This window comes from Megascapheus bottae, chromosome 2 (genome assembly GCF_031878675.1).
Source record: "Megascapheus bottae isolate mThoBot1 chromosome 2, mThoBot2.hap1, whole genome shotgun sequence".
NCBI classification, from domain to species: domain Eukaryota; kingdom Metazoa; phylum Chordata; class Mammalia; order Rodentia; family Geomyidae; genus Megascapheus; species Megascapheus bottae.
In genome coordinates, this window is record NC_143510.1 from 52,633,940 (window position 1) to 52,661,877 (window position 27,938).

The 27,938-nt window shown below is 43.6% G+C and overlaps 1 protein-coding gene and 1 long non-coding RNA gene across 3 annotated transcripts; one reads left to right on the forward strand and one right to left on the reverse strand.

Moving 5' to 3' along the window:
* Positions 1-2,325: 2,325 nt before the first annotated feature.
* On the forward strand, positions 2,326-27,224 carry Rab5b (RAB5B, member RAS oncogene family). Of its 2 annotated transcripts, XM_090327145.1 has the most exons (7): positions 2,326-2,441; positions 3,513-3,591; positions 22,543-22,805; positions 24,971-25,122; positions 25,356-25,478; positions 25,999-26,092; positions 26,713-27,224. In XM_090327145.1, exons 3-7 carry the CDS (start codon positions 22,643-22,645, stop codon positions 26,826-26,828), a joined length of 648 nt encoding a protein of 215 aa, XP_090183271.1. In that variant the 5' UTR covers positions 2,326-2,441; positions 3,513-3,591; positions 22,543-22,642; the 3' UTR covers positions 26,829-27,224. The 2 variants fall into 2 exon arrangements, with proteins under 2 accessions (XP_090183271.1, XP_090183268.1); XM_090327142.1 differs by lacking the exon at positions 3,513-3,591.
* On the reverse strand, positions 19,666-23,974 carry LOC150067038 (uncharacterized). The gene is made up of 3 exons (XR_016533899.1): positions 23,955-23,974; positions 23,360-23,423; positions 19,666-19,681 (listed from the first exon to the last, which is right to left on the reverse strand). It is a non-coding gene; the product is annotated as an uncharacterized LOC150067038 (long non-coding RNA).
* Positions 27,225-27,938: the final 714 nt, after the last annotated feature.

The following is a 27,938-nucleotide window of genomic DNA, read 5'->3' on the forward strand; positions in this document are numbered from 1 at the left end:
AAAAAAAGATCCAATCAGTTTTTACCCTAGTTTTAATGTTTCACCTGGCTTAACAGGCTGAGACTCAAGACACAAGTCAGAGGGGAGGGGAGAGAAAAAGACATTCCTTGAAGTCTCCTCCTCTGTCCCTACTACTGGGATGAGGAAACTGGGAGGCCCAGGGGACAAAGATTACTCTTCATTCCCATCTGTTGCTTTAGCGCAGCCTTATGAAGCATGTGAAAAAAATGTCTGGATTTTTCATATCCATATAGAAATTTCAGTTCTTCGACTGCCAGGCATCCCTATTTCTGTTTGAAAGCCACCTCTGACCCCCGTAGGAGTGTAAGTAAGGGCTTAGTCATCCTTTAGAATACTGACACTTTCTTAGGGCTGTGAATGAGTAGGACATTGGGAAATATATTTCTGTAAAGAAATATGAACAATTCTATTTATATTTCAGTTTCTAGGTTGTTGTTTGTTTGCTTGTTTGTTTTTGGTTAGAGTGGCAAAATTTGCTGCCATGTGCACCTTGGGGGTTTTTATAATTCAAAATATTTTGTAAGTTTTTTTTTTTCTTTTTATGGTGTTTCTTCTCCCCCTTGTCCTCCAGTGTTCTATTCACATTATTTGTAATTTAGATTGTAATTCACTAAAAGAAATTGTTCATTAAAAGAAATTGTTCTTAGTTTTAGTGTTCGTATTTTTCATCTTGATTTATTTACTGAAAGAATGGTGTGGGAGAAAATCTTGAAGTGTGTATGGGATCATTGAATTCAGACTCCCCCAACCCCATTCCTACCTAATCTCTGTGCACAGCCACCTGCACTCCCAATCAATTTTGGCCTCATGCAGCTGCAGTTGGGATGGTGCCAAGGTGAATAGAGTATGTGTGTTGTCCCAATTTTACAGCTGGGGAAACTGAAGCCTCTGTATTTCCTACTTCGCTACACAGCAACAAACCCTCCCTACCTCCCATCGCAGTAACTCCTTCAACATACACTTTGCAGAATGGCAGTTCCATTCCAGCCAATATGGTTGGGGGTGGGAATTCTCAATTCTCTTTCCAGTGAGCTCACAAATTTGTTTGTTTTTACTTTTTTATTTTGATTACTGTACCTAGGGGCTGGTACTTTTCTCACCTAAGCTACACCTTCCAGCTTTCTGCTGGTTAACTGGAAATACGGACTTTTCTGCTCTTGTTGGCTTCTAACCTTCTTCCTCAGCCTTGTGAGTAGCTAGGATTACAAGAGGGGAGCCACCAGTGTCTGGCAGTGCTTTTATTTTATTTTTTTGAGATAGTATCTCTCTATTGCACCCTGGTAGGCTTTCCCTGGAACCCTGCCTCAGTTTCCCTGAGGGAGACAGTCATGTCCCACAATGCCCATAACTAGTTTTATAAACAGCTAAGTTTTGTAAACTTTTTTTTGGGGGGGGGGTGGTCATGGGGCTTGAACTCAGGGCCTAGGCACTGTCCTTGAGCTTTTCCAAAGCCATTTCCTGTTTTCTCGTGGCACTTACCTCCCAGGCTGGCTTTGTACCATGATGCTCCCAGTTCAGCCTCCTGAGTAGCTAGTAGCATTATTGGCATGAGCCACCGGCACCCTGTTAAAGATTCATCAGTTTACATTCAAGAGGTCGACAGTCTATATGTTTTAAAAAGTACTATGAAGGGGTTAAAGTGTCTTCAAAGCTACCACTTTTTGGTAGTTGGCCTTTTGTCTCCACCAAAAGAAAAAAAAAGTCTCAGACTTCCCGAAGGCCACCCTAAAAAACTGCCCTCTGCTGCTCCACTAAAAGGGGAAAGCGTTACTCAATTCCAGGGCTCCAGGACCTCAGGAGAGGTGCTTCGCTTCAAGTCCGCGAATCTGTCATCGAGGGCAGGGCCTTAAGGCAACCCCCGCCAAATCCAGGGGGAGGGGCGAAGGTCAGCAGCGGCCTTCCTAACCCTTGTCTGTCACTCAAGTACGGAATTCTTGCAGTACTGGCTGAAATTTGTCTTTGACCCGCCTCTACCACTCACCTGATTAGATGTTTATGAGTCAAAAGGCGGGGTCACCGGGTGTCGACTTCTTATTGGCTAATACAGCTGCCTGTCAATGTTGCCCCGCCCCCTGCTTCTGGAAGTTCTCCCTTTACTGGCTCCCCATCTCGTCCATCTTCAAGGTTTCTCTCTAGTTATTGGTTTGAGGCCCCGCCTGTCCAGTCCTTGTTTCGTACTGGTTGGTAGAAGCGACGCGAAAGACCCGCCTTTCTCCACAGGATTGGCAGACGAGTGCCCAGCTAACCCACCCTTGGTGGTAGGCTATTGGCTGAAGTCCCCCCGCCCTAAGGCGAGCCGAGGGAGGAGGAGGAGGAGGAGGAGGAGGAGAAGGAGGAGGAGGGGCGGCAAGAGGGTTTGGTTGAACTGCAGCTGTTTGTTCGACACAGGCTTGGGCCCGACGGGGGAGACGGAGCCCCAGGTACTGGTGGGCTGGTGGAGCCCACAAGGGCTGTGGCGGAGGTGCTGGGGAGATGGGAACAGTCTGACCCGAGACCAGAGGCGGGTCTGGGCCTATGTGAAGGGGTTAGGGCGGCCCACTGGAGAGGGGAGAAGGGGGCCGGGCCCCTGCAGGCCTAATGGGGGCGCTGAGGAGGGGGATCTGGAGGGCTGTGAGCCTGAAGTTGGGGAGGCGGCCGGTACTGGAGGCCCGGAGCCTGTGAGCCGGGCAGGACGGGCCTCAGCCCTCTTTAAACGGCGCTAGAGAGGGAGGAGCTGGGGAAAGGGATGAGTGAGGTAAGCCCATTTGCCCCTGGGGAGGAGGGGGGTCCACCCTGACTCCCTGCCCCGAGGGTAACTTGAGGCTGGAGTTGGGGGGGAGGGGTCTCGAGAGCTGTCTCTTGGGAAGGGCCTGAGAAAGGGCGCTTACCTGATCAGAGGCGTTATTTCCTGGGAAAGTGGCTATTATAAAATGAGGGTGCCCTGGTGAGGAGCCAAGAGGGGTTTGTGCCTTCCTGATGTAAAAGACTCAGGTAGTCCTGAAGAAACTAGAAGCAGAAAGCATGGCCTTCTCTCAGGTGTGGAAGCTTCTGGGAATGCTTCAGGGTCTCTGGATGCTGTGGATTTAGGAGTATTCACTCTTTTGTTTCTTAAGTATTTAGATTTTGTTTTGTTTTGGTCTTCCTGGAATAAGGTGACAGCAAAGTAGATTTTTTTTTCTTGTTCCTTGACTGTTGGCTGCTCCAAACTCAGCCCCTATACTTTCTCATGGCCTCACGGCTTAGACTGCAATCTGTTTTTCTTTTTAATTGTTCTTACTGTTTATATGTTATCCAAAAGAGCTAAGAAGTTCAATATGAAAGATGTTTTTTTCTGCCTCTTTCCTTTGTCCCGCCTTAATAACGTGGTCTATAGAGACTACTCAAATCGTGTTTACCTATAAATGGGGAATGATTTCATTGTCTGAATGTAAAGAGGCTCAGAAGTCAGCAAGAAATTTTCCAACCTTAGTTGCTGAAAACTACTGTGAGACTTAGACTTGGCTATTTCCTAGACAGGTGATGGAGTTCATCAGTCCTGGTGATATACTGAGGAAGGGATTTGAGGACGAGTGAGAAATTCCATTCCGGAAGGTTGGCATCATCCCTTGTGCTTTATTTACTTTTTCTGGAGCCCAGGTGTCTGTGTGATGAGAAAATTGGTTCAAACTTTGAGGTATTGGGGGAAGTGAGAAGTATAGAAAAAGATGAACCTAAATAGACTATTGAGGCAGAAAAGTAGGTTCTCCATCTCTCATATATTTTATTTAGGTAGTTGTATAAAGTTTCAATTCTATCCTGTACTTTCAATGTTCAGTTCACCTTTTAGTCTTCCATAGATTGGAACTGTTTGGATTTTATATTAAGACACTTTCTTCTCCTTCCCTCTTCAATTGATGTATTTTCTTATCACATTTTAAATCACAAAGTAATGTATACATATGTTTAAATAGTCATGTTGTAGTAAAGTGTAAAAAAAATGTATGTTCTGCCATACATTTCACTTAGGAAAATCAGAGATCAGAGATAATTCAATCAGAATATTCTCACTGTCTTTTGGGGATGTGCTACTAAAGGCAATACTGTTTAAATGTTCTCCCTACATTGTGGTGTCTCTTTCCCATAATTTTCCTCTTTTGGATGATACTCTGTTGTTTACTATGTTTCTCTCAGAATGTTTTCTATCAAATTCAGACAAGCAGAGAGTTGTATCAGGGTTATCATTTGCTTTCTTCAGCACTTACTCAGAGTTTTATCCTAGATAGCCTATAAATGGACGAAACTTTCTCTTTTATGGTCAGAAAAGAAACATGGAAGTGAATGTTTTTTGTTTGGGGTAGTTATTGATATCTTCTGGTTTATGGTCTCACAATATTTGACTGACTGTCCATTCCATATCCCTGAAGGTGGTGAGGACACACAAAAAAAGATCAGGGTGTAGAAAATGTCAAGAACTAGAGAGAATAGATGAATACACATACATATCTTTTGAGTTTTCTCTAGGATTGGCTTAGATGAGAACAGCTAGGGTGGGGAAAATTAGAAATGAGTTGCTATTGAACACTGTACATAGATTGGGCATATAAGAGAGGGCTTTAAAGCCAGTAAGGTCAGTTAACAGGGTGGTAGTATGAATTGTCCCTTACTGTCAGATTTAGAGGGAAACCATTTTCAAATCAAGAGGAACTCCTTGGGTCATTAAAGAAAGACAGATATAGGAGTGTCTTAGGAAACCTTCCTACTTTCCCTATAAATACTTTTAAGAAAGTATCTGGGCTAGTCAACAATGTTTCTCATGGTAACCCTAGGTACTTAGGAGGTTGATATTGCTGTTCAAAGCCAGCCCAGGCAGAAATGTCTGTGACTGTTGGGGGAAAAAAAAAAAAAGCTAAAAGCAGGATAGAAGCCAGGCACCAGTGTCTCATGCCTGTAATCCTAGCTAGTCAGGAGGCCGAGAGCTGAGGATCACAACTTGAAACCAGCCAGGGCAGGAAAGTCCATGAGACTCTTACCGCCGACTAACCACCAAAAAGCCAAAAGTGGAGCTGTGGTGCAAATGGTAGTGTACCAGCCTTGAACACAAAAACTCAAGGACAGCACTCAGGCCCTAAGCTCAAGCACCAGGATCAGCAAAAAGAAAAGCAGGGTGGGAGGCATGGCTCCAGTGGTAGAGCACCAGTTGAGTAAATCTGGTGAGCATCAGGCCCTGTAAACATGAGTTCAAATTCCAGTGCTGCTTATTACCAGGTATTCTCTAGCCCCAAGCAGGGAAATACAAAAGGAAAGAAGGATCATATTGAGAGATTTAATTTTTTTTCCAAGAGCTTCTCCATGTTAAGAGCTGAGTGGAATTATCAACATATTATTTCATGCAGAGACTTGGAATTGTAGTCATGTATTTGGAGAAGGCCGTTGTCCTTGAAATCACACTTCTTTTAACTTTGCATAAGAGAAAGGATTGTTCCTCTCTGGGTTACTTTTTTTTTTTTTTTTGGTGGGTCATGGGGCTTGAACTTGGCCTAGGCGCTGTCCTACCTCCCAGCCCTTGAGCCAAGCACTTCCCGTTTTCTTTATTTGTTTTTTCCATTTCCCATTTTCTGGAGGTTCAGGTCCTTTTGAGCTGGCTTTGAGCCTTGATCTTCAGACCTTAGCCTCCTGAGTAGCTAGGATTACAGGTGTGAACTACCACACCCAGCAGGGAATGTAACTTTTTTGCCTGTATTCCAGTTCTGGGGCTTGAATTCAGGGCCTGGGTGCTGTCATCCTCTTTTTCTACTGAAGGCTGACCCTCTACCACTTGAGCAGCAGCTCCACTTCTGGCTTTTTGCTGGGTAATTGGAGATAAACATCTCATGCCTAGGTTGCCTTGGAGCCATGATCCTCAGATGTCAGCCTCCTGAGCAGCTAGGATTACAAGTGTAAGACACTAGCGACCCAGTGTTAAAGTTGACTTCTTACAAGGAGTCCTTAATGGGATAGGCCAAGCAACTGGAGAAGGTCCACTTCCCTAATCTTAAAGGCTTTCATATTGGGAGGAGCTTGGTATTTGAGAACTTGCTTAGCATGTGCATGATTTTGTATTTGATTCCTAGCAAAGGCAAAATGAAAGAAAGAATGACCAGATTGGAAACTAACCAAAGTGTAAGACAATGAACTTAAAATAAGGAAATGCCGCCGCCACCGCCCTCTGAGAGGAAGGATATTGTAACGTCTACCATATTACACTCCTACTTCCCAAGAGTGTTTTAGGAAAGATTTAGTCATTCATTCAAGAGTAATTAAGCGGAATAAGGGTCACCCAAGTGTGCAAAGTGTATGCAGATTTCTAGGTGAGGTTATAGCTTTGTTTCAGAGATGGCTGGCTATTTTTACAAGGTCCTCAGGTTCTGTCATAGCTTAACTTTTGTTTGTGGGTCATGGGACTTGAACTCTGGGCCTGGCACTGTCCCTGAGCTCTTCAGCTCAAGGCTACCACCCTATCTTTTAAGCCCCAGCCCCACTTCGCATTTTCTAGTGATCAATTGGAGATAAGAGTCTCACGGTCTTGGGGCCGGGAGTTTGACCTAGTGGTTAAAGTGCTTGCCTAGCATGCATGAAGACCCAGGTTCGATTCCTCGGTACCACATACATAGAAAAAAGCCGGAAGTGGTGCTGAGGCTCAAGTGGTAGAGCTCTAGCCTTGAGAAAGTCCAAGGACAGTGCTCAGGCCCTGAGCTCAAGCCCAGGACTGGCAAAAAAAAAAAAAAAAAAAAATAGTCTCACGGTCTTTAGTACCTTAGGCTGGCTTTGAACCTCAATCCTCAGATCTCAGCATCCTGAATAGCTAGGATTTACAGGCATGAGCCACTGACCCCAGCTTTAATTTTTTTTTTTTAAATGTGGTTTTCAAGTTCTGGAATTAACCACCCAAAACTTTTTAATGAGTGACTTGAACACTCAGGAACTTTGTGTTTAGCCACAGTTGTCTCTGTGTAGGAAGGCACTATATCAGGTATGATTAAGCCATCAGGGCATAGTAACCCACCGCAGGAAAAGCAGTTAGCCCACGTAAATTACAACAGGACCTTGTGGGCTGAGCCTCAAAGGGGCCCAAAGACAGAATTGGTTCTCTGAGACCTATTGAAAAATATTCGGTTTGTCATGGTGTCTCAAGCCTATAATCCTAGCTCCTTGTGTGGTGGAGATTTCAGGGGAGCACAGTTTGAAGCCAACCTAGGCATAAAAGTTCTGGAGACTCCATTTTACCCAATGGCTAGACATGGAGGTCCACTTCTACCATTCCCCTAACAAAGGGAAGCATAAATAGAATTGTAGTCCATACTGGCCCAGTCATAAATGTAAGACCCTATCTCAAAAATAACCAGCAAAAAGACACTAGTGGACTGGCTCAAGTGGCGGAGCAGTGTTTAGCAAGGCCTACTTAGCATGGCCATATTTAACCACCCCCCCCCAAAAAAAAAAGATTTATAGGGCCAGGAGTTTGGCCTAGTGGTTAAAGTGCTTGCCTAGCATGCGCGAAGACCCGGGTTCGATTCCTTGGTACCACATACATAGAAAAAAGCTGGAAGTGGTGCTTAGGCTCAAGTGGTAGAGCTGTAGCCTTAAGAAAGTCCAAGGACAGTGCTCAGGCCCTGAGCTCAAGCCCAGGACTGGCAAAAAAAAAAAAAAAGATTTATGTGTACATACATGTATACAGATATACATGGGTGTGTGTATCCAAGTGAACCTGAGAAAGACCCATCTAGATAGCACAGAGCAAGAATTGGTCAGGGGTAGGCACAAGCATAACTGTGGTTTAATTCACTTAGCATTTAATAAGCAACTATGAGAAATCAGGCATTATGTTCTTTGAAGACTTAATGATTTTTTTTTTTCTTTATGTTGTCATGGAGCATGGACTCTGGGCCTGGGTCTGTCCCCGAGCTCTTCAGCTCAAGGCTATCATCCTACCCTTGGAGCCACAGCACACTTCCAGTTTTCTAGTGGTTAATTGCAGATAAGAGTCTCACAGACTTTAGCCTGGACTGGCTTTGAACCTCGATCCTCAGATCTCAGCCTCCTGAGTAAAGATTACAGGAGTGAACCACCAGGCCCAGCTGATGTTATTTTTTTTTAAAGCTCATTTTTTGAGAAGTTTATAGTTTAGCAGAACAAATGGGTACAGACAACACAGATTATAGTACATGCTATGATAGAAATACAGTCTCAACACTGTCAGAACTCTTTGGGACATTATAAGATGAATGATGAATTCTACCAGGGTGAGAAGGTGATTCTAATTTTCACAGAGAAGGCAACATTTGCACTTGCCTTCTGAGATACATTTTTGTAGGGAGACAGTGTAGAAAAGGGCAATCCAACTTTTCCTAGCTCAATAAGAGAGAGTTTGTACTAGGGTGCTGATAAGAGATAGGCATGCTTTTTTCCCTGTAGGAGAAATATTAGGGAGAGGGTAGAGGAAGTAGAAGGACTCTGTTTGCCTCAGTGACTCTGGAGAATACTGGATCAACAGAATGAAAGAGTTTAGCTAAGTAGTATGTCTTAGTTCAAGATTTTGCTGATTTGAAACTAGGGATCTGGCTTAAATGTATATGGAGTTCAAAGCCCTGAGCTCAAGTCCTAGGACTGGCAAAAAAAAAAAGAAAAGAAAAAGGGAGAGAGAGAGAAAGGAAGGGGAGATTTTGGTTATTTGAGTCTAAACAAAGTTGAGGAAGAGATGAAAATGTCAAGGCCTGCAAGTTACTTTCTCTTTTGCCTCCCATTGATGTGCTTCTATTCCAGCTATCCTAGCAAAGGGTTGGTCAAGACCTGGAGAGGAGTGTGTGTGCGTGTGTGTGTGTGTGTGTGAGAGAGAGAGAGAGAGAGAGAGAGAGAGAGAGAGAGAGAGAGAGAGAGAGAGAGAGAGAGAGAATGTTTTGCTGTTATTAGGGCTTGAATTCAGGACCTGGATGCTGTCCTTAAATTTTTTTTTTCTTTTGCCCGTCTTGGGCTTGAGCTCAGGGCCTGAGCACTGTCCTTGAACTTTCTCAAGGCTAGAGGTCTGCCACTTGAGCCTCGGCACCACTTCCTTCTATGTATGTGGTACAAGGACTCGAACCCAGGTTTTTGTGCATGCTGGGCAAGCACTCTACCACTAGGACAAACTCCCAGCCATGTCCTGAATTCTTTTGCTGAAGTCTAGCGCTATACCACCTGAATCAGTTTCCCTTCAACTTTTTGGTGGTTAGAGATGAGAGTCTCATGGACTTTTCTGCCCTCCCTAGCTCCAAATTGTGATCTCAGCCTTGTGAGGATTATAGGCATGAGTCTCCAGAAAGAGAAGCATTTTTATTTTTATTTTGCCAGTCCTAGGGCCTGGGCACTGTCCTTGGGCTTTCTCAAGGCTAGAGCTCTACCACTTGAGCCACCCAGGGCTTCATGCATGCTAAATAAGCACTCTAGACTTAGGCCATGCTCCCACCCAAGAAAAGCATCTTCTGTCAAAAAAAAAATGAATATAGATCCCAGTTTCCAGGGAATGTCTAGATCTTTCTTAGTTGCTTATAGTCTCTAAACCAGTGTGTACATAACCTGAACAGAAGCAAACTATCCAATCTAAGTGCTTGTTTCTGTTTTGGTACAACCTCTTTAGAGTTTAACATTTCGTGCTTCCAGAAGTATAGTAAGCTGGGGATTTGGTCCAAGTAGGAGAATACCTCCTGTTTAGCAAGCATGAGGCCTGGAGTTCAAATCTCCAGTACTGCCTCCCCTCTCCACTTCCCTCCCCCCAAAAGTGAGTGGAAGTCACTCCGTTTATACCCATCTTAGGCTATATAGCAAGGCCTTGTCTCAGAATTAAAAATTTTAAAAAATACAGTGAAATAGAAGAAGCAGGTGTTTGGAGTAATCAAGATGAAAGATGTTGAAATAGATTATATGCAACTATGAAATAGGACAATGAGCTGGGCATGAGGTAGCTTGTGCCTGTAATCCTAGCTACTCAGGAGGCTGAGAACTGAAGACTGAGATTCAAAGCCAGCCTCGGCAGGATAGTGCATGAGACTGTTATCTCTAATTAACCAATAATATCCAGGAAGTGGAGCTATGGCTCAAGTGGTAGAATTCCACTATTGAGTGAAATACTTAAGGGACAGGGACAGTGTCCAGGCTCCGAGTTCAAGTCCCAGTTACAACTAAAACATACACACACACACACACAATGAAAGCTGTTGAAATTGTTTTGAAAGGGGTCAGGGAAAATGATAGAGGATGAAATTGATTTAAACAGGAGTGGAAAAATAACAGTGAACATTCCCCTCCCTCTATATATACATAACTAAAGCATGCTAAAAGAGAGAGAGGAGAGAGAGAGAATCAGCTGAACAAAAAAAATAAAGCCGGGCATGGTGGCTCACCCATGTAATCTTAGCTACTCATGAGACTGAGATCTGAGGATAGAGGTTCAAAGCCAGCCCTGACACAAAAGGACCTAGACTCTGATCTCCAGTTGACCTCTAGAAAATGGGAAGTGGGGTTTGGCTCCAGGGTCAAGTGTTAGCCTTGAGCTGAAGAGCTCAGAGACAGTGCTCAGGCATAGAGTTAGGGCGATAGCCTTGAGCTGAAGAAGACATTGCCCAGGTAGAGTTCAAGCCCCATGACCCACACACACACAAAAAAAGATAAAAAATAAATAAATACAAAATAAGTGCTGGACACCAATTGCTTAGCTACCCAGAAGGCAGAGATCTGGGGATTATGGTTCAAAGACAGCCAAAGAGGAAAATTCTGAGACTGTTTATCTCGAATTAACCATCAGAAAAGCCAGAAATGGAGCTTTGACTCAAGTAGTACATTCCTAGGCTTGAGCAAAAAGAAGTTTAGGACAAAATACTAAATCTAAATTGAGCATTAAAAAAAAAAAAAACACCTCAGGACAGTGTCCCAGCCCCATGTTCAAACACCAGGACCAGCACATTAAAAAAAAAAATGTGCAGGGCCGGGACTTTGGCCTAGTGGTAGAGTGCTTGCCTAGCATGCACAAAGACCTGGGTTTGATTCCTCAGTACCACATACATAGAAAAAAAGCTGGACGTGGTGCTGAGGCTCAAGTGGTAGAGCTGTAGCCTTGAGAAAGTCCAAGGACAGCGCTCAGGCCCTGGGCTCAAGCCCAGGACTGGCAAAAAAAAAAAAATAAATAAATAAAATAAATGTGCAGGGCGTAGGAGTACTTATAATTGATTCTTAACAGCCACGTGATTGTTGACTATGAAATACCTGACAAATTAATGTTTTTCTTTTTCCCACCAGTGGGCTTGAACTCTGGGCCTGGGCACTATCCCTGCCCCTTGTGCCACACAGCACCACTTCCAGTTTTCTGGTAGTTAATTGGAGATAAGAGTCTCAAGGACTTGAGTGTCTGGGATGGCTTTGAACCTTGATCCTCAGATTTCAGCCTCCTGATTAGCTAGGATTACAGGCATGAGCCATGAGCCACTGGCATCCAGCCTAAATTGTTTCTTTTGTCTAGCTGGCAGCCCCCATTTAGGACTAGGCTGGGTCTGGTGGCTATAAACTGGGTACTCAGTTTACTGATAGGCACTAGACTTCTGGAGGTGTTCTGTAGATTAAGTATGACTTAAAGCTAACAAGTGGAAGGGGGCCTGGGAAATGGAGTGCTGCTTTAGCTGGAATTGACAGGTTAAGACATCTTTCCTGTTGTACAACTTTCCAGCATTGCTCAGCGAACTTAAAGAACGTTCTCTACCCTTACCCTCCTGTAGTAGACTGACCTCACTTCGCCCTAGTTATTGGGTCTTTGATAAAACTTTCTTGTGGAAATATACTTCTGAGGGAATTAAAATTTGATTTGTCTTTTGAGAGTAAAGGGAAGGACAGATAACCTTTTTCTATATATAGACAAAAAAAAAATCTCAAGTTGGAAGGCAATAAATATACCACTTATCTGGTTTGCTTTGTGGTTTTTTTTTGTTTTGTTTTGTTTTTTGTTTTCCTGTCCTGGTCTTGAACTCAGGGCTTTCTCAAGGCTAGGGCTCATTTGAGCCACAGCGCCACTTCCAGCTTTTTCTGTGTATGTGGCACCAAGGAATTGAACCTGGGTCTTTGTTTATGCCAGGCCAGCACTCTACCACTAGGCCCAACTCCCAGCCCTTTGCTTTGGTTTATGATGTTATCTTTGAGTGGACCATTTGCCCATTACCAACTTTTGGCTAAAACAAAACAAATATCACTAGATAGGGAAGAAATCAGTTGAATCTTATGTATTTTTCCTGATCTTTTGAGAATCTAGCTATGGCATAAAACTGCCCTTTAAAGGGGCTTGAGGTGTGGCCCAAGTAGTAGAGCACCTGCCCTGAGTCTGAAGGGACAAAAATTGATCTTATAAACATAGTCTGATTAAAGTTGAATAGGCCTTTGGCTATAAAAAAGGTAAGACAGATTCTTGATGTTATATACTGGAGTGGAAAGTAGGCTTTTCTAATCCAGTAGTTACAAACCACCAACAATCCAGGGTTACTTAAAGTAAGAAAGTTTGCTGACCCATTTTGGGGTTGTGGCTCTGGGGGTTAAGGACAAGGAGTTTGCAAACCCAAGTATGCCTGTGAAAGTTTTTGTCTTCACACTCCCCCAAACTCCTACCTGTTTTCCCAGGCCTACACTGATATGTTTAGCCATGAGAATTCAGTCCATTCTATGTTTTCAGTAGTTACATTTAGGCTTATGATGTTCTACCCCTTGAATCACATGCTCTGAAATAGATAAAAATGTGAGGGAAGCTGGGAGTAGTGGCTCACCCCTGTAATCCTAGCTACACAGGAGGCTGAGACCTCAGGATCAAGGTTCAAAGCCAGCCCGGGCACTAAAGAACCACTAAAGAACATGAGACTCTTATCTCCAATTAACCACTAGAAAACTGGAAGTAACGCAGTGGATCAAGGCCCAGGCCCAGAGTTGTAGCCCCAAGACCAGAAGGAAAAAAAAAGAGGAATTAAATCGAAAAACTGCAACGTGTCATTTTTTTTCCTGTTACATTATCTGTTCTCTTTTAAAGCTTAGAGTTCCACTGGCCTTCCTATTTTCCTATAGGGTAGTAGTGTTTTGTGAAGTACCACATAAATATGTCTTTAGAAATGACTCATCTTGGGGCCGGGAGTTTGGCCTAGTGGTAGAGTGCTTGCCTAGCATGCACAAAGACCCGGGTTCGATTCCTTGGTACCACATGCATAGAAAAAAGCTGGAAGTGGTGCTGAGGCTCTAACCTTGAGAAAGTCCAAGGACAGTGCTCAGGCCCTGAGCTAAAGCCCAGGACTGGCAAAAAAAGAGAAATGACTCATCTTGCCAGGGGTGCATGCCTGTAATCCTAGCTACTCGAGACTGAGCTCTGAGGATCCAGGTTCAAAACTAGCCCAGGCACTAAAGCCTGTGAGACTTTTTTTTAAAGTTTTTATTTTTGTAGGGTCTTGGAGCTTGAACTCTGGGCCTGGGCACTGTCCCTGAGCTCTGCGGCTCAAGGCTACTGCCCTATCTCTGAGCCACCCGCCCACTTCTCCCACCTCTAGTTTTCTAGTGAGTAATTGGAGGTAAGAGTGTCAGGTGTTCTTTAGTGCCCTGGCTGTCTTTGAACCTAGTTCTTCAGATCTCATTCTCCAGAGTAGCTAAGAGTACAGGCAGAGTAGCTGGGACTACAAGTGAGAGCCACTGAGCTGGCTAAAATCTGTGAGACTCTTATCTCCAATTAATCACCAGAAAACAGGAAAGTGGCACTGTGGCCCAAGTGGTAGAGCAACAGCTTTGAGCTGAGAGCTCAGGGATAGAGACCAGGCACAGAGTTCAAGCCCACTACCCCCCAAAAAAAAGTGGCTCATCCTCAGATTCCTTAAGAGAAGCAATTTTCTTAAATGTACACAAAACTACTTTGAGAATGAACTGAAGTTCTGCTCTTCCTGAATTTTACCAGTCACTACACCCATCAAGGATCGTGATGGAGGAGCTGAGCTTCTGAGTAGGCAAAGAGAATGAGTAACCTTAAGTCACAATGTGGCAAAGCAGAGAAAACTGAGACTTAGTAGAATCTTTACCATATGAATCTTAGTCTGTTTTCCCAGTTTTCATGTTGGTCTGTATTTTTAGTAGCAGAATTTGGGAATCCTCCAACCCCTAACTTTTACTCAGCCTTCATGTGAATAGCATGTAGGGATGCTTTCGTAGCATCCACAAGTCTAAGCTGTCCAGAGATGAGTTCATTCCATCCCTTGTCACCCATCTTTCAGTATCAGCCTTCTCTAAGACTCTTTTTAAAACTTTGACCATGACTTAAAGTTTAAAAAAATTATATCATGGCTGGAAGCATGGCCTAGTGGTAGAGTGCTTGCCTAGCATGCATGAACTCTGGGTTCAATTCTTCAGTACCACATAGGGGGCGGGGGGAGTGATTCTGTGGCTCAAGTGGTAGAGCATTAGCCTTGAGGAAAGCCCAAGGACAATGCTCAGGCCCTGAGTTCAAGCCCTAGGATTGGCAAAAAAAAAAAAAAAAATTACATCATAGCTCCTGCTTAAAATACACATATAAAAGTGAAACTTTACATAAATTAATATGTATCTATGGCATACAAACCCTCAGCCTATTTTTAATTATGTTCTAAAATCTAAGTGCCAGTGATTGTATATAGAGATTCCCTTCTTGAATACTTGTTTGTTAAACATGTCATTTGAAATATGATGTACAAATCAATGTTAATAAATTCTTTAAATAAAAAAAAATTACAGGGGCGGGAATGAAACTTTGGCCAGGAGTTTGGCCTAGTGGTAGAGTGCTTGCCTAGCAAGTATGAAGACCCGGGTTTGATTCCTCCATACCACGTACATAGAAAAAGCCAGAAATGGTGCTGTGGTTCAAGTGGTAGAGCACTAGCCTTGAGAAAGCCCAAGGACAGTGCTCAGGCCCTGAGGTCAAGCCTGTGGACTGCCCCTGCCCCCCCAAAAAGTGAAACTTTCACAGAATTGTGGTTTTTGGGGGGGACATGGTAGTGAGGGGATATAAACTCAGGCTTATGATTATTAGACAAGCATACTACCTCTTGAAACATGTCCTCCTTTCCCTAGCCCTTTTTGATTCTGTACTTTGTCATTTTTGTTGCCAGTACTGGGGGTTGCACCAAGAGTCTCCTATCACTCAGCTATTTTGCTCACAGCTTGTACCCTACTAATTGAGCCATACTTACACTTCTAGGTTTTTTCTGGTTAACTGAAGAGTCTTACAAATTGATATATCCAAGCTAGCTTTGAATCAGGATCCTCAGATCTTATCCTTCTGAAGACCTAGGATTATAAATGAGAGCCCCCAACTCTTTAGTTATTTTTCAAATAGGATTTTGAATATATACCTAGGCTGACATGGACTGTGATTCCTATTTATACCTCCTGAGTAGCTAGGATGGCAGTTGCATGCTGTCATACTCAGCTTTTATTGGTTGACATGGAGATCTCACTAACTTTTTTGCCTGGACTAGCATCAGACAATGATCCTCCCATGTCTCTGCCATTTGGAATAGTTAGGATTACAGATGTGAGCCACTGTGCCCTGCTGACAAACTGATTTAAGAATTAGGGCCGGGAGTTTGGCCTAGTGGTTAAAGTGCTTGCCTAGCATGCACGAAGACCCGGGTTCGATTCCTCGGTACCACATATATAGAAAAAAGCCAGAAGTGGTGCTGAGGCTCAAGTGGTAGAGCTCTAGCCTTAAGAAAGTCCAAGGACAGTGCTCAGGCCCTGAGCTCAAGCCCAGGACTGGTAAAAAAAAAAAAAAAAAAAGAATTATTGCCTACAGTTTGCATTATACTTCTATATGTATTTTTAGGTAACTAAAAAAAGTTATTTAAAAGTAACTCATCAGGGCTGCTGGGAGCATGGCTAGTGGCGGAGTGCTTGCCTAGCATGCACAAAGCCCTGGGTTCAATTCCTTTTCCTTGGTACTACATACACTAAAAAATCCAGAATTGGTGATCTAGCTCAAGTGGTAGAGTGCTAGCCTTGAGAAAGCCCAACAACAGTGCTTAGGCCCTGAGTTCAAGCCCTAGGACTGGCAAAACAAAAACAAACAAACAAACAAAAGACTCATTAGCTAGATGCCAATTGCTCATACCTGTAATCCTAGCTACCCAGGAGGCTAAGATCTGGACAGTTGAAGTTTGAGGCCAGCCCAGGCAGGAAAGCCCCCTGAGACTCTTATCTCCAAAGTTGCTAGTAAAAAACTGGTGTGACTCAAGTGGTACAGTGCCAAGCAAGCAAGTAGGACAAGCCCTGAACTCGAATTCCTGAACTATTAAAGGAAAAAAAAAAAAAAAAGGCCGGCACAGTGGCTCACACCTGTAATCTTAGCTACTCAGGAAGCTGAAATCTGAGGATCACAGTTTGATGCCAGCCTGGGCAGAAAAGTCTGTGAGATTCTTCTCTCCAATTAACTACCAGAAAACAGGAAATGGAGCAGTTCAAAGTGATAAAGCACTAGCCTTGAGCAGAAAACCTCAGGGATAGTGCCCAGGCCCTGAAGTTCAAGCCTGGTGAGTGACCACACACACACACACAAAAACCCATTAGTTGTTTTCAAGTGCACTATATTGGTTTAAAACACCCAGTTTGGAAGCCAGGCACCAGTGGCTCATGCCTGTTACTTACAAGATTGAGATCTGAGGACCTCAGTTCAAAACCAGCCTGGGGAAGGAAAGTCCATGAGACTTTTACCTCCAATAAACTACTGAGAAAAGTCAGAAGTGGAGAAATAGGTTAAGTAGTAGAGCACTGCCTTGAGCACCACGAGACTCAAGGAAAGCACACAGACCCTGAGTACAAGCACTAGTATCAGCAAAAAAACAAAAAAAAAAACCAAGCCCCATGCTGTTGGTTCACCTCTGTCATCTACTCAAGAAGTTGAGATCTGTGGATTGCAGTTCAAAGCCAGCATGTGCAGGCAGGAAAGTCCATGAGACTCATTACCAATTAACCTCCAGAAAACTGGAAGTGGAGCTGAGGCTGAAGGTGAAAGAGCCCTAGCCTTGAGCAGAAAGGAGCTCAAAGATAGCACTCAGCCAGGGTTTGAGCTCTAGGTTGGGCCAAAAAACAAAACAACAAAAACCCCACCCTATTTAAGGGTACAGTGCTATAAAAATTAGAAATTAAAGAACTGATTAAAGAACTGATTAGTTAAGAAACTAATCCCAACTCTTACAGTAAAAGATTCCAGAATATTAGGTTTCATGAATCAATGAATTTAAATTTAAAGGTTTTAAATTTCCTTTAGAAAACTATTTTAAGAATTAGCCTGGGGCTGAGAGAGTTTAGCTTGGTAGAGTGCTTCCCTAGCATGGATGAAGCCCTGGGTTCAATTCCTCAGTACCACATACACAGTAAAGACCGGAAGTAGCACTGTGGTGCAAGTGGTAGAGCACACAAAGAAGCTCAGGGACAGAGCTCAGACGCCAAGTTCAAGCCCTCAGAACTGGCAAAAAAAAAAAAAAGAAAAGAAAATTAGTTAGGAATGGGGCACTGTAATTCTAGCTAATCAGGAGAAAGATACCCAGAGAATGAATCAGTGTCAGCTCACACTTTTACTGTGGCCTCAACCTTTTGTCTTTTTTTTTTTTTTTTTTGTCAGTCATGGGGTTTGAACTCTGGGCCTGGGCACTTCCCTGAGCTCTTCAGCTCAAAGCTACCGCCCTAACCCTTGAGCCACAGTCCTACTTCCCCTTTTCTAGTGATTAATTGGACATACGAGTCTCATTCTTTAGTGTCAGGGCTGGCTTTGGGTCTGGCTTTGAACCGAGGTCCTCAGATCTCAGAAAAGTTCTTAAGACCACTAAAAATCTGGATATGGTGCCACAAGCATTTTATCCCAGTTCTGTAGGATACATAAATAGGATTGTTCAGTCCCACTAGGCATGAACTCAATACCCTATTTGAATAAAGGACTATGGGCACAGATCAAGTGTTAGAGTACTTGCTTAACAAGCATACTGCCCTGAATTCAAATTCTGTTAGTGCCAAAAAAAAATTAGTTGGGTGGTGGATGGTGTTTATAATCTCAGCACTCAGAGACAGAGGAGGAGTGACTCAGAGTTGAGGCCAGCCTGAGCTGCATAGTAAAACCTCATTTTAAAAACCCAAGGGCTGTGTGTGCAGCTCAGTGATAGAGTTCTTGTCTATTATGCACAAGCCTCTTAAAAAGTAAAATGTAAAGCTGGGCACTGGTGGCTCACACCTGTAACCCTAGTACTTTGGCGGCTAAGATCTGACAATCTCAGTTCAAAGCCAGCTGGAACAAGAAAGTTCATGGTTATCTCCAAATAACTACCAGAAAACTGGAAGTGGTGCTATGGTTCAAAGTAGTAGAGCAGTAGCTTTAAGCTGAAAAGCTCAGGGACAGCGCCCACACCCAGAGTTCAAGCCCTATGACTCACCAAAAAGAATAAAATTTAAAAACACACAGTATGTATTAGATAATTGTGTATAATTATAATATATAAACACATTGTTTAAAAAGAAAGGATTGTGTAGGTTGAAAACAACTGGAAGTCCTTCATATACTGCTCACCTTAATTTTACTTTTCTAGTAGTTACCATTGTTAGGCTGGGTGTGGTGGAATATGCGCATAATCCCAGGTATTCAGGAGGCATAGGTAGAATGACTGGTCAAGGTATACTCCAAAACCCCATCTAAATTATAACTAAGGCGCTTGTGGCTCATGCCTGTAATCCTAGCTACTCAGGAGGTTGAGATCCGAGGGTTGCGGTTCAAAGTCAGTGACTCTTATCTCCAGTGAAGCCTCAAGACCTGGAAATGGTGCCATGGCTAGCCTTGAGCTAAAGAGCTCAGGGACAGCACCCAGGCCTAGAGTTCAAGCCCCACGACCAACAAAAGAAAAGAGAAGAAGTCTTTGGGAGTGTGACTTGAGTGGTAGAGCACCTTCCTAGCAACTACAAGGCCCTGAATTCAAGCTTGAGTACCAAAAGGGAAAAAAAAAAATTAAAAAATGACTGCTCTTAATACAAAAAAAGGTGTACTCTTTCATGTCTCTATGTAGAAATATCAAACTATGTTTTGTTTATATGTGTATATGTGTGTGCTTGAATAGAAGGCCTCAAGTTCTTGCTTGGCTTTTTTTTTTTTTTTTTTGGTGGATCATGGGATTTGAACGCTGGGCCTGAGCACTGTCCCTGAGCTCTTCAGCTCAAGGCTACTGCCCTACCCCTTGAGCCACAGCACCACTTCCAGTTTTCTGGTGATTAATTCAGAATAAGAGTCTCACAGACTTTTTATTGCCCAGGTGGCTTTGAACCATTATCCTCAGATCTCAGCCTCCTTAGTAGCTAAGAATACAGGTGCGAGCCACTGTGCCCAGCGTTTTTTTTTTTCTTTCTTTCTTAAGGCGCTGGCCCTCTACCACTTGAGCCGCACGGCCACTTTTAGCTTTTTGATGGTCAGCATCCTAGGTTTTATAGGTGTAAACCTAGTGCCCAGCTCCACCCATATGTTTTATTCCACCAGAGAAAATTGACTCAGAGAAAGAAGTTAGAAACTCCATAATAAGGATATCCAAAATGCAGGCATGGCAGTATTTCGATGAAATCCTAGCACTTGTAAGGCTGAATTAGAGCTGGAAGTTGAGGCCAGCCGGGACATAGTAAGGAGACACTGTCTCAAAAAAAAGAATAAAAAAGAAAATAAAAGACACCTTTAAATTGAGTAAAATTGGCTTTGTGAGAAAATTTCTATTTATTTTGATCATTTCATTATAGACCAGTGAAAATTTAATCACATAATGGTATGTGTCTGGATTCTTATCATTCATGGGCCTAGCCAACCCCAAAATGCCCTGTAGGATCACAGTAAGTTGTTAGAGTTGTTAGATTCCTTTAGTTCTTCTATCTCAGTCCTTCCAGTTTGTACTTTTTTTTAATATATATTTTTTTTAAATAGCTTGGCTGTTTTTTAGAAATAGAGTGATAAATAACATGGAGATGTATGCCAACATATTAACTTGATCTTTTTTACATATGAAAGACAAAAGCAAGGATATTAAATAAAACCTAGCTAATATTAATTAGCACTATGAACATGTATTTCATTTAATACTCATAGATACACTGAAGGAAGGTAAGGCTCAGAGAGGAAGACAAACGCTTCATGTCATACTAATAATGATTAATAGTACTGAGAGCAGTTTTTTTTATACGCTTTAAGTTCTTTGTATACTCTCATTTAATCTTTGGAATAGTCTTATACTATTTAAGTATTCAAGGCTGTTACCTCATTTTACAAAGTGTGTGTGTGTGTGCGCGCGCGCGCGTGCATGTATGTGGTCCTGGTGTTTAAACTCAGGGCCTGGACACTGTCCCTGAGCGTTTTTGCTCAAGGTTAGTACTCGACCACATTGAGCCACAGCTCCACTTCCAGTTTTCTGGAAGGTGGTTTATTCCTGCCCAGGCTGGTTTCAGACAGTGATCCTCAGAGCTCAACCTCCTGAGGAGCGAGGCTTACAGGCATGAGCCACCAGCACCTGCTATACATGTATATTTGTAAGTTGCCCCAGTTATTTGCCCACAGAGTCATTAAGTGGAACTGGAAAACAGTTCCCCTGGGAAGTTTGTTCCTCTGCATTGCATCCTGTACAGATTTTCATTCTTACTATCTAGGAAGTAGCATGGCTGAGATATTTATGATTTGACGCCAAAACCACTCACTGTAGTGACAAAGAGTGGTTCCCCACACATAAAAGTATGATGTCTGTGGGGGCCCTAAGGAGCAGCCTTGGAGAAGGGAAAGGGATAACTCAAACAGTGCTTCATTTTGGAGATATTTTTGTATGTTGTCCCCTCATTAACTCCTTTCTCAGTAGGGTCAGGATGATTGAGATACATTCAGGTTTAGTTGACTAAAATCTCAGAGCCACCTATTTTTCTGATAGCTCCCCTCCTCTTCCACCAGCTTTCTTCTTTTTCTTTGCCAGTCCTGGGCTTGGGCTCAGGACCTGAGCACTGCCCTTGGACTTTCTCACCACTTGAGCCTCAGCACCACTTCTGGCTTTTTTCTATGTATGTGGTACTGAGGAATTGAACCTGGGTCTTCATGCATGCTAGGCAAGCACTCTACCACTAGGCCAAACTCCCGATCCCTTCCACCAGCTTTCTTAGCTCTCTTAGAAGGAAGAGGAATCAATTGAGTTATTAATTCATTGGATATTGGTTGCTTGAAGACTTATTCCCTGGATACTCCTGAATGTGTGGAGAGCTAAACCTTCTACCTCTAGTTTGGAGGTCTCTAGGCTGCTTTTTGGTATGGAAGGTAATCTAATCTCTAGAACTCAGCAAGACAGCTGCAGGCCAAGAGCAGGTCAAGCTTACTGACTTAGATTTGATAGACTCTCAATATTGGGAAAGTGGCAGAAACAAAGGGAAAATATTGATCCCAAATGTGATGTGTGAGTTGTTTCCTTCCTCACCTATAACCAGAAATGAAAAAATACATTTCCTGGTGATGAGACCCTGAGTAGAGATTTGGAAGTGTTTTATCAAGACTGATCATATAACTAGGCATGGTGGCTCACACCTGTAATCCTAGCTACTGTGGAGGCTGAGATCTGAGGATGGCGGTTCAAAGCCTGCAGGCAGGAAAGTCCATGAGACTCTTATCTCCAATTAACTACCAGAAAACTGGAAGTGGCATTGTGGCTCAAAGTGATAGAGCGCTAGTCTTGAGCTGAAAAGCCTAGGGACAGTGTCCAGGCCCAAAGTTCAAGCCCTATAATGGACAAAAAGGAAAAAAAAAGACATAATGAGGACTTAATTGGAATTAAAAACTCTGTTTTCAGTCTCCATTTCAGATCCCTGTCAGTCAGACTATGGTAGGTCAAACTTTTATTTCAAAAGCAATCGTCCCGCACTCTTTTTTTTTTTTTTTTTTTTTTTTGCCAGTCCTGGGCTTGAGCTCAGGGCCTGAGCACTGTCCTTGGACTTTCTCAAGGCTAGAGCTCTACCACTTGAGCCTCAGCACCACTTCTGGCTTTTTTCTATGTATGTGGTACCGAGGAATCGAACCCGGGTCTTCATGCATGCTAGGCAAGCATTTTAACCACTAGGCCAAACTCCCAGCCCCGTCCTGCACTCTTAAAGCTAATCGTTATCTGCCTGGGAATTTCTTAAGAGTGGTAACTTTTCAATGATTAAAAAAAATCCTCAGAGGAGGCTGGGAGCATAGTCTAGTGGTAGATCTCTCACCAAGCATGCTCAAATCCCTGGGTTCGATTCCTGGGTGCCACATATACAGAAAAAGCCTGAAGTGGCACTATGGCTCAAGTGGCAGAGTACTAACCTTGAGCAAAAAGTGTCCAAAGACAGTGCCCAGGCCCTGAGTTCAGGCCCCAGGACTGGCAAAAACAAAACAAAAAACCACAAACATCCTCAAATGACCAAGAAAATGAGTTTCTGCACTTTTTTGAAAAGCGGTTGTACCTGCAATGGATCTGTGTCTAATTTTTTTCTACTTTTTTCTTGCAGGACTGCTGAATCCTGGAAATCCCCTCCCCTCCCCCTCCCCCCCTTTGCCGCTTTGTGGCACCCCCCTCCCTCTACCCTCTCCCATTCTTATAATCTGGCCATGACTAGCAGAAGTACAGCCAGGCCCAATGGGCAGCCCCAGGCCAGCAAAATATGCCAGTTTAAATTGGTCCTGCTGGGGGAATCTGCAGTGGGGAAGTCTAGCCTGGTATTACGTTTTGTCAAAGGACAGTTCCACGAGTACCAGGAGAGCACCATTGGAGGTAAGTACTTAAGAGAAAGAAGAGATCCAATAATTTGTAAGGCAAATTGGAGGGAGATATAGGACCTGATTGTGGATCTGGCACAATTCATTATTCTAGGAATAGAAACTTTTGTAAAAAACAAACAGAGCTAGGTGCAGTGGCTCATGCCTGAAATCCTAGCTACACAGGAGGCTGGGATCTGAGGATCAAGCTTCAAAGCCAGCCTTGGCACTAAATGATAGACTGTGAGACTCTTATCTCCAATTAATCACTAGAAAATGGGAAGTGAGGCTGTGGCTCCAGGGGTAGGGCAGTAACTTTGAGCTGAAGAGCTCAGGGATAGTGCCCTAGCCCAGAGTTCAAGCCCCATGACCTACCAAAAACAAACAAAACAAAAAAAAAGAATTTCATAAACAAAAAATCAGGTGTTCATTTTTCTGTTTTCTAGAAAAATTAGATTATACACCTAGAAAAATCAGTTCATCCGACAACTTGTCATCTTAGTGACAGGTTCAGCTGAGTGACATCAGAGCAGACAAAGTTGCTTTGAATCTGGATGTGGTGGCTCATACCTGTAATTCCAGCACTTAGGAGGCTGAGGCAGGAGGATTGTAGCAGGTTTGAGGCCATCTTGATCTATATAAGAAAATCTTGGTTTGAAATGAAGATTCACAATTTAAAAAGAAAATTATATCAGATAGTTGCCCAAAAGTCAGGTGCTAATGGCTCACATCTGTGATTATAGCTATTCAAGAAGCAGAGATTTGAAGATCAAAGTTTGAAGCCAGTCCCATAAAATAAATAAAGTCCACAAGACTATCTCCAGTTTACCAGCAAAAATGCTAGAGGCATTACAAATGGTGGAGCACTCACTGTGAAGGAGGAAATTGAGCAGGAAAAGAAAGAAAAAAGACATGGGAGGTCATGGAGTCTTGAGTTCAACTATGGTACTAGCAAAAATAAGTAGCAAAAAGAATTGCCCTGGGAACATTTTCAACCAATGTATTTACTTTGGCTATCCTCTAGTCTGGTGGGTAATATTGGAGGCGGGGTGAGGTTGGTGACAGTAGCACAAGTATATGTCTGGGAAATGCCTTAGATAATTCACATAGCTAAAGAAGTAAGTAAGTCTGGAATTAATATCAAATATTTAAAAAAGGTACCTACCTTTGCTACCCTCTCCCTGTAACTAGCCTCAAGGAGCTAGTTCAATAAAGAGATGTGGGTTTTTTTGTTTGTTTTTGTGGGTCATGGGGCTTGAACTTGGCCTGGGTGCTGTCCCAAACCTCTTCTCTTCAGCTCAAGACTAATGCCCTTCTTCTTGAGCCACGGGTCTTTTGTACCGTGGTGGCTTTGAATCTTGATCCTGAGTAGCTGGGATTACAGGAGTGAACCACTGTGCTGGCAAATAAAGGGTCTTTTATGGTGTGTGTGCATGTCGTCGGTGTGTGTCGGTGTCAGTTGTAGGGCTTGAACTCTGGGTCTGGGTGCTGAGCTCTTCATTTCAAGGCTAGAGTTCAACCAGTTAAGCGATAGTGCCACTTCTAGTTTTCTGGTGGTTAATTGGAAGTAAGAGTCTCATGGACTTTCGTGCCCGGAATAGCTTTAAACAGAGACCCTCAGATCTCTGCCTCCTGAGTAGCTAGGATTACAGGGTGAGCGAGCCACCAGCACCTGGCAAGTATAGTATGCTGTGGCAGGTGGCGATAGGAAAAAGTAATGGCCAAAGTCAGGTCCCGATGGCTGATGCAAGCTTACTCAGGTGGCTAAAACATAGAGTACTGAGATGAAAAACTGTCTTTCCAACGAACTAGCAAAATCCAGGGCTAGAGGTATGTTTGAAGTAGTAGAGTAATCAGCCATAAATGCAAAAAATCTTGTTACAAAAATCCTGTGAGGTTATTGTCTCTGTCATTATATATTGTCCCCTCTACTTTGGCTAGAAGGATGACTGTTATCATTTAGTTGTGCACCTTCCCTTCTCAGCTTAACTAGAGAAGTTCTTGCCAGGAATATCTTGGCCAAAGACAATCTTAGTCTGGTTCACAGAACAGAAAACCTGTGGCTGAGAATCCTGCGTGGTCACTGGTCTTAGGCTGAGAATGGAGATATTTTGAAAGGGTGGAATGTTCCCATTCTTCCTTCCACTTACAGCTTCTTCCCCTCTATTATCTCATCCACAGCGGCCTTCCTCACCCAGTCCGTTTGTCTAGATGACACAACAGTCAAGTTTGAAATCTGGGATACAGCTGGGCAGGAGCGATACCACAGTTTAGCCCCCATGTACTACAGGGGTGCTCAAGCTGCAATTGTGGTTTATGATATTACTAATCAGGTAAGTGAGCTGAGAAGACTGTCCTTGCTTTTATCTATAGGAATTAAATGTGGTGGGGAGAGGAAACGGAGTTCTTCATATAACAAAGTAAGAGTACAAAGTGCAAAGATGTGGTCGTGAATGATCAGAGACCTGTGGTTTTGGTAAGATGAGTTGTAGACTGGGTTTTGATAGAGTTCGTTGAGGGCGGTCAGTCTTTCCAGCTACTCATTCTTTTCCTGATATTTTCTTAGGAAACGTTTGCCCGAGCAAAGACCTGGGTAAAGGAACTGCAGCGACAGGCCAGTCCTAGCATTGTTATTGCTCTGGCAGGGAACAAAGCCGACCTGGCCAATAAGCGCATGGTGGAATATGAGGTGAGCTGCTCCGTAAAGTCACTCACTCCCTATCTCTGAACGTGGGACTCTCTTATTTTTTTTCCCAGACCAACCATCTCCGAAAAGCTCGTGAGGACATTCACTGTCTCATTCTCCAGTTCTACACCAAATTAAATAACAGCAACGCTGTCACCCTAGTGACAGCCAGATTTTAGAGGAATTAGAAGAAAATACCAGAGCAGAGTGGTAGGAAAGTATCAGCTATGGTACTTCCAGTGTGAAAATAAAGAGGGAACAGTTAAATTTGAAGTAAGGGTTCAAGTGTTAGAACCAAAAAGCCCCAAACCTACTTCCCTATGTCCCCTAATTAAGATTTCTGGCATCTGTATGTTGAACTAAGTGACCATGAGTTTATCCTGAGGGGTCATCACCAAATTAGGAGTCTAGTGTCATATGGCAGGCTGACCATTTCTTAAGGGGAGGACACCCTAGTAGCTTGCCTAGCCTTGGAACTGTATGAGAATGAAAAAGCAGTACTTATTTCTCCTATTCTTTGCAGGAAGCTCAGGCATATGCTGATGACAACAGTTTATTGTTTATGGAGACTTCAGCCAAGACAGCTATGAACGTGAATGATCTCTTCCTGGCAATAGGTAAGGTCAGAACATCCTAAGGTCATTCTGTTTGTCTCTTGTCTATAAGTAAAGTCATCACTGACCAAGTCAGGCATAGATAGGAGTGTCTGCCTGGGCTGCAGCTCAATGGCAGAGCTCTTGCCTATCAAAGGGCAAGGCCTCAAATTTGATCCTGAGCACTATGCATCTATAATCCTAGCTACTCTCAGGAAGCTGAGATCTGAGAATTACAGTTTGAAGCCAGCCTGGGGAAGGAAAGTCTTTAGACTGTTATGTCCAGTTAACCATCAAAAAGCCAGGAGAGCAGTGGCTCAAGTGGTAGAGCATGAGCCTTGAGCACAAAAGCATCCAGGTTCTGAGTTTAAGCTCCAACCCCCCCCCAAAAAAAAGAAGCATGGTACCTTAGCCATCTATTGTGACTTCTGTCCTTTGACTGCTGTTTTTATACCCTTATGTTTTATATAGTTTGCACAGTGAATTCCCTCCTATTCTGAACATTCTTGTAATCTCTTGTTTTACCTGTTACATTTCTCTTAAGTGTGTGTGTGTGTGTGTGTGTGTGTGTGTGTGTGTGTGTGTGTGTGTGTGTGAATTTAAGCAAAATATTTCATTCTGTTTCCTTCTCTTTTTATCTTTAGCTAAGAAGTTGCCAAAGAGTGAACCCCAGAATCTGGGGGGTGCAGCAGGCCGAAGCCGGGGTGTGGATCTCCATGAGCAGTCCCAGCAGAACAAGAGCCAGTGTTGTAGCAACTGAGGGGGTGGCTAGAAGCAAACAAGTATGGAGCTAGCACGACAGCTAAGAAATAACCTCCATCCCCACCCCTCTGCACACAGCCCCTATGGTAACAGCACACTGAGCCCTGGCTCCCAAGGGCTGCCTCCTGACAGCTCCATCATGGCACTTTTTAACGCTTCAGCAACCAACACCAGGCAGCTGTTGCCACTGGCCTCCTACCCCATCCTCTGGGGCTTGGGGGGTCAACCCCCCCCAGGACTTACCTTCCAAAACAAACTTTCTCCACTTTGTATTATAGGTGCAAGACAGTGACCTACTTTATCCTTCTTCCTCCTCCTCGTCCTTGTCCTCCTCCTCCTCTATGTCCTTCCCCATTTTTTCAGTACATACTTTTGTCTCCTGCCCCTCCCCCCGTCCACTTTTGATCGATCCCTGTTCCTGATCCTCTTCTCTTCCCCGGATGGAGAAGGTGGTGAACCCAGGAACTAAGAAGGGAGTTTTCTAGGTCAGTTCCTTTGATAATCCCTGGAGGGAGAGGAAGGCCCAGAGCAGGAGGAAGTAAGAAAGGTTTCCTGTTGTTTTTATTGGGTTGGAGTTTCTCATAGTTGAAAACACTGCAGAATCCATGAGTTGGCTGTGTGGAGGGTGTTTCTAGTTAGAGGTGAGAATGGGGAGGCAAGTTTTGGGGCCACTTGGGAGTCCTATGTTGTTAGTTAACTGGATGGAAGGGGAGATACGGTGTCATCTATGGTTCTGGAACTCTGCCAAGACCCAATTTTCCCTCACCCAGCCCTTTAGGTAGCTTCTCTCATAGATTGGGGGTCAGATCCCAGAGTCCTCCAAAGAATCTTCACTGGTTGCCTGCACCTTTGGCTCTGCTGTGACCTAATTGGAGGAGGGACCAGTTTCTGCTGCCCTTCCTCTGATTTATACATATGCATTTCCCCTCCACCCCTGGCCTTAAGATGGCCTCACCTCCATACACCATATCCCCCTGCAGTTTGCACTTTAACTGATGGTGAGTCAGTCAGGATACTTGTTTTACAGGGGTTTTTGACTGATTTTGTCTGTCCTCCAGCCTTTTTAATTAAGTGGAATCTGAGCGATATGAGGTTTGGGGAGGGGCTG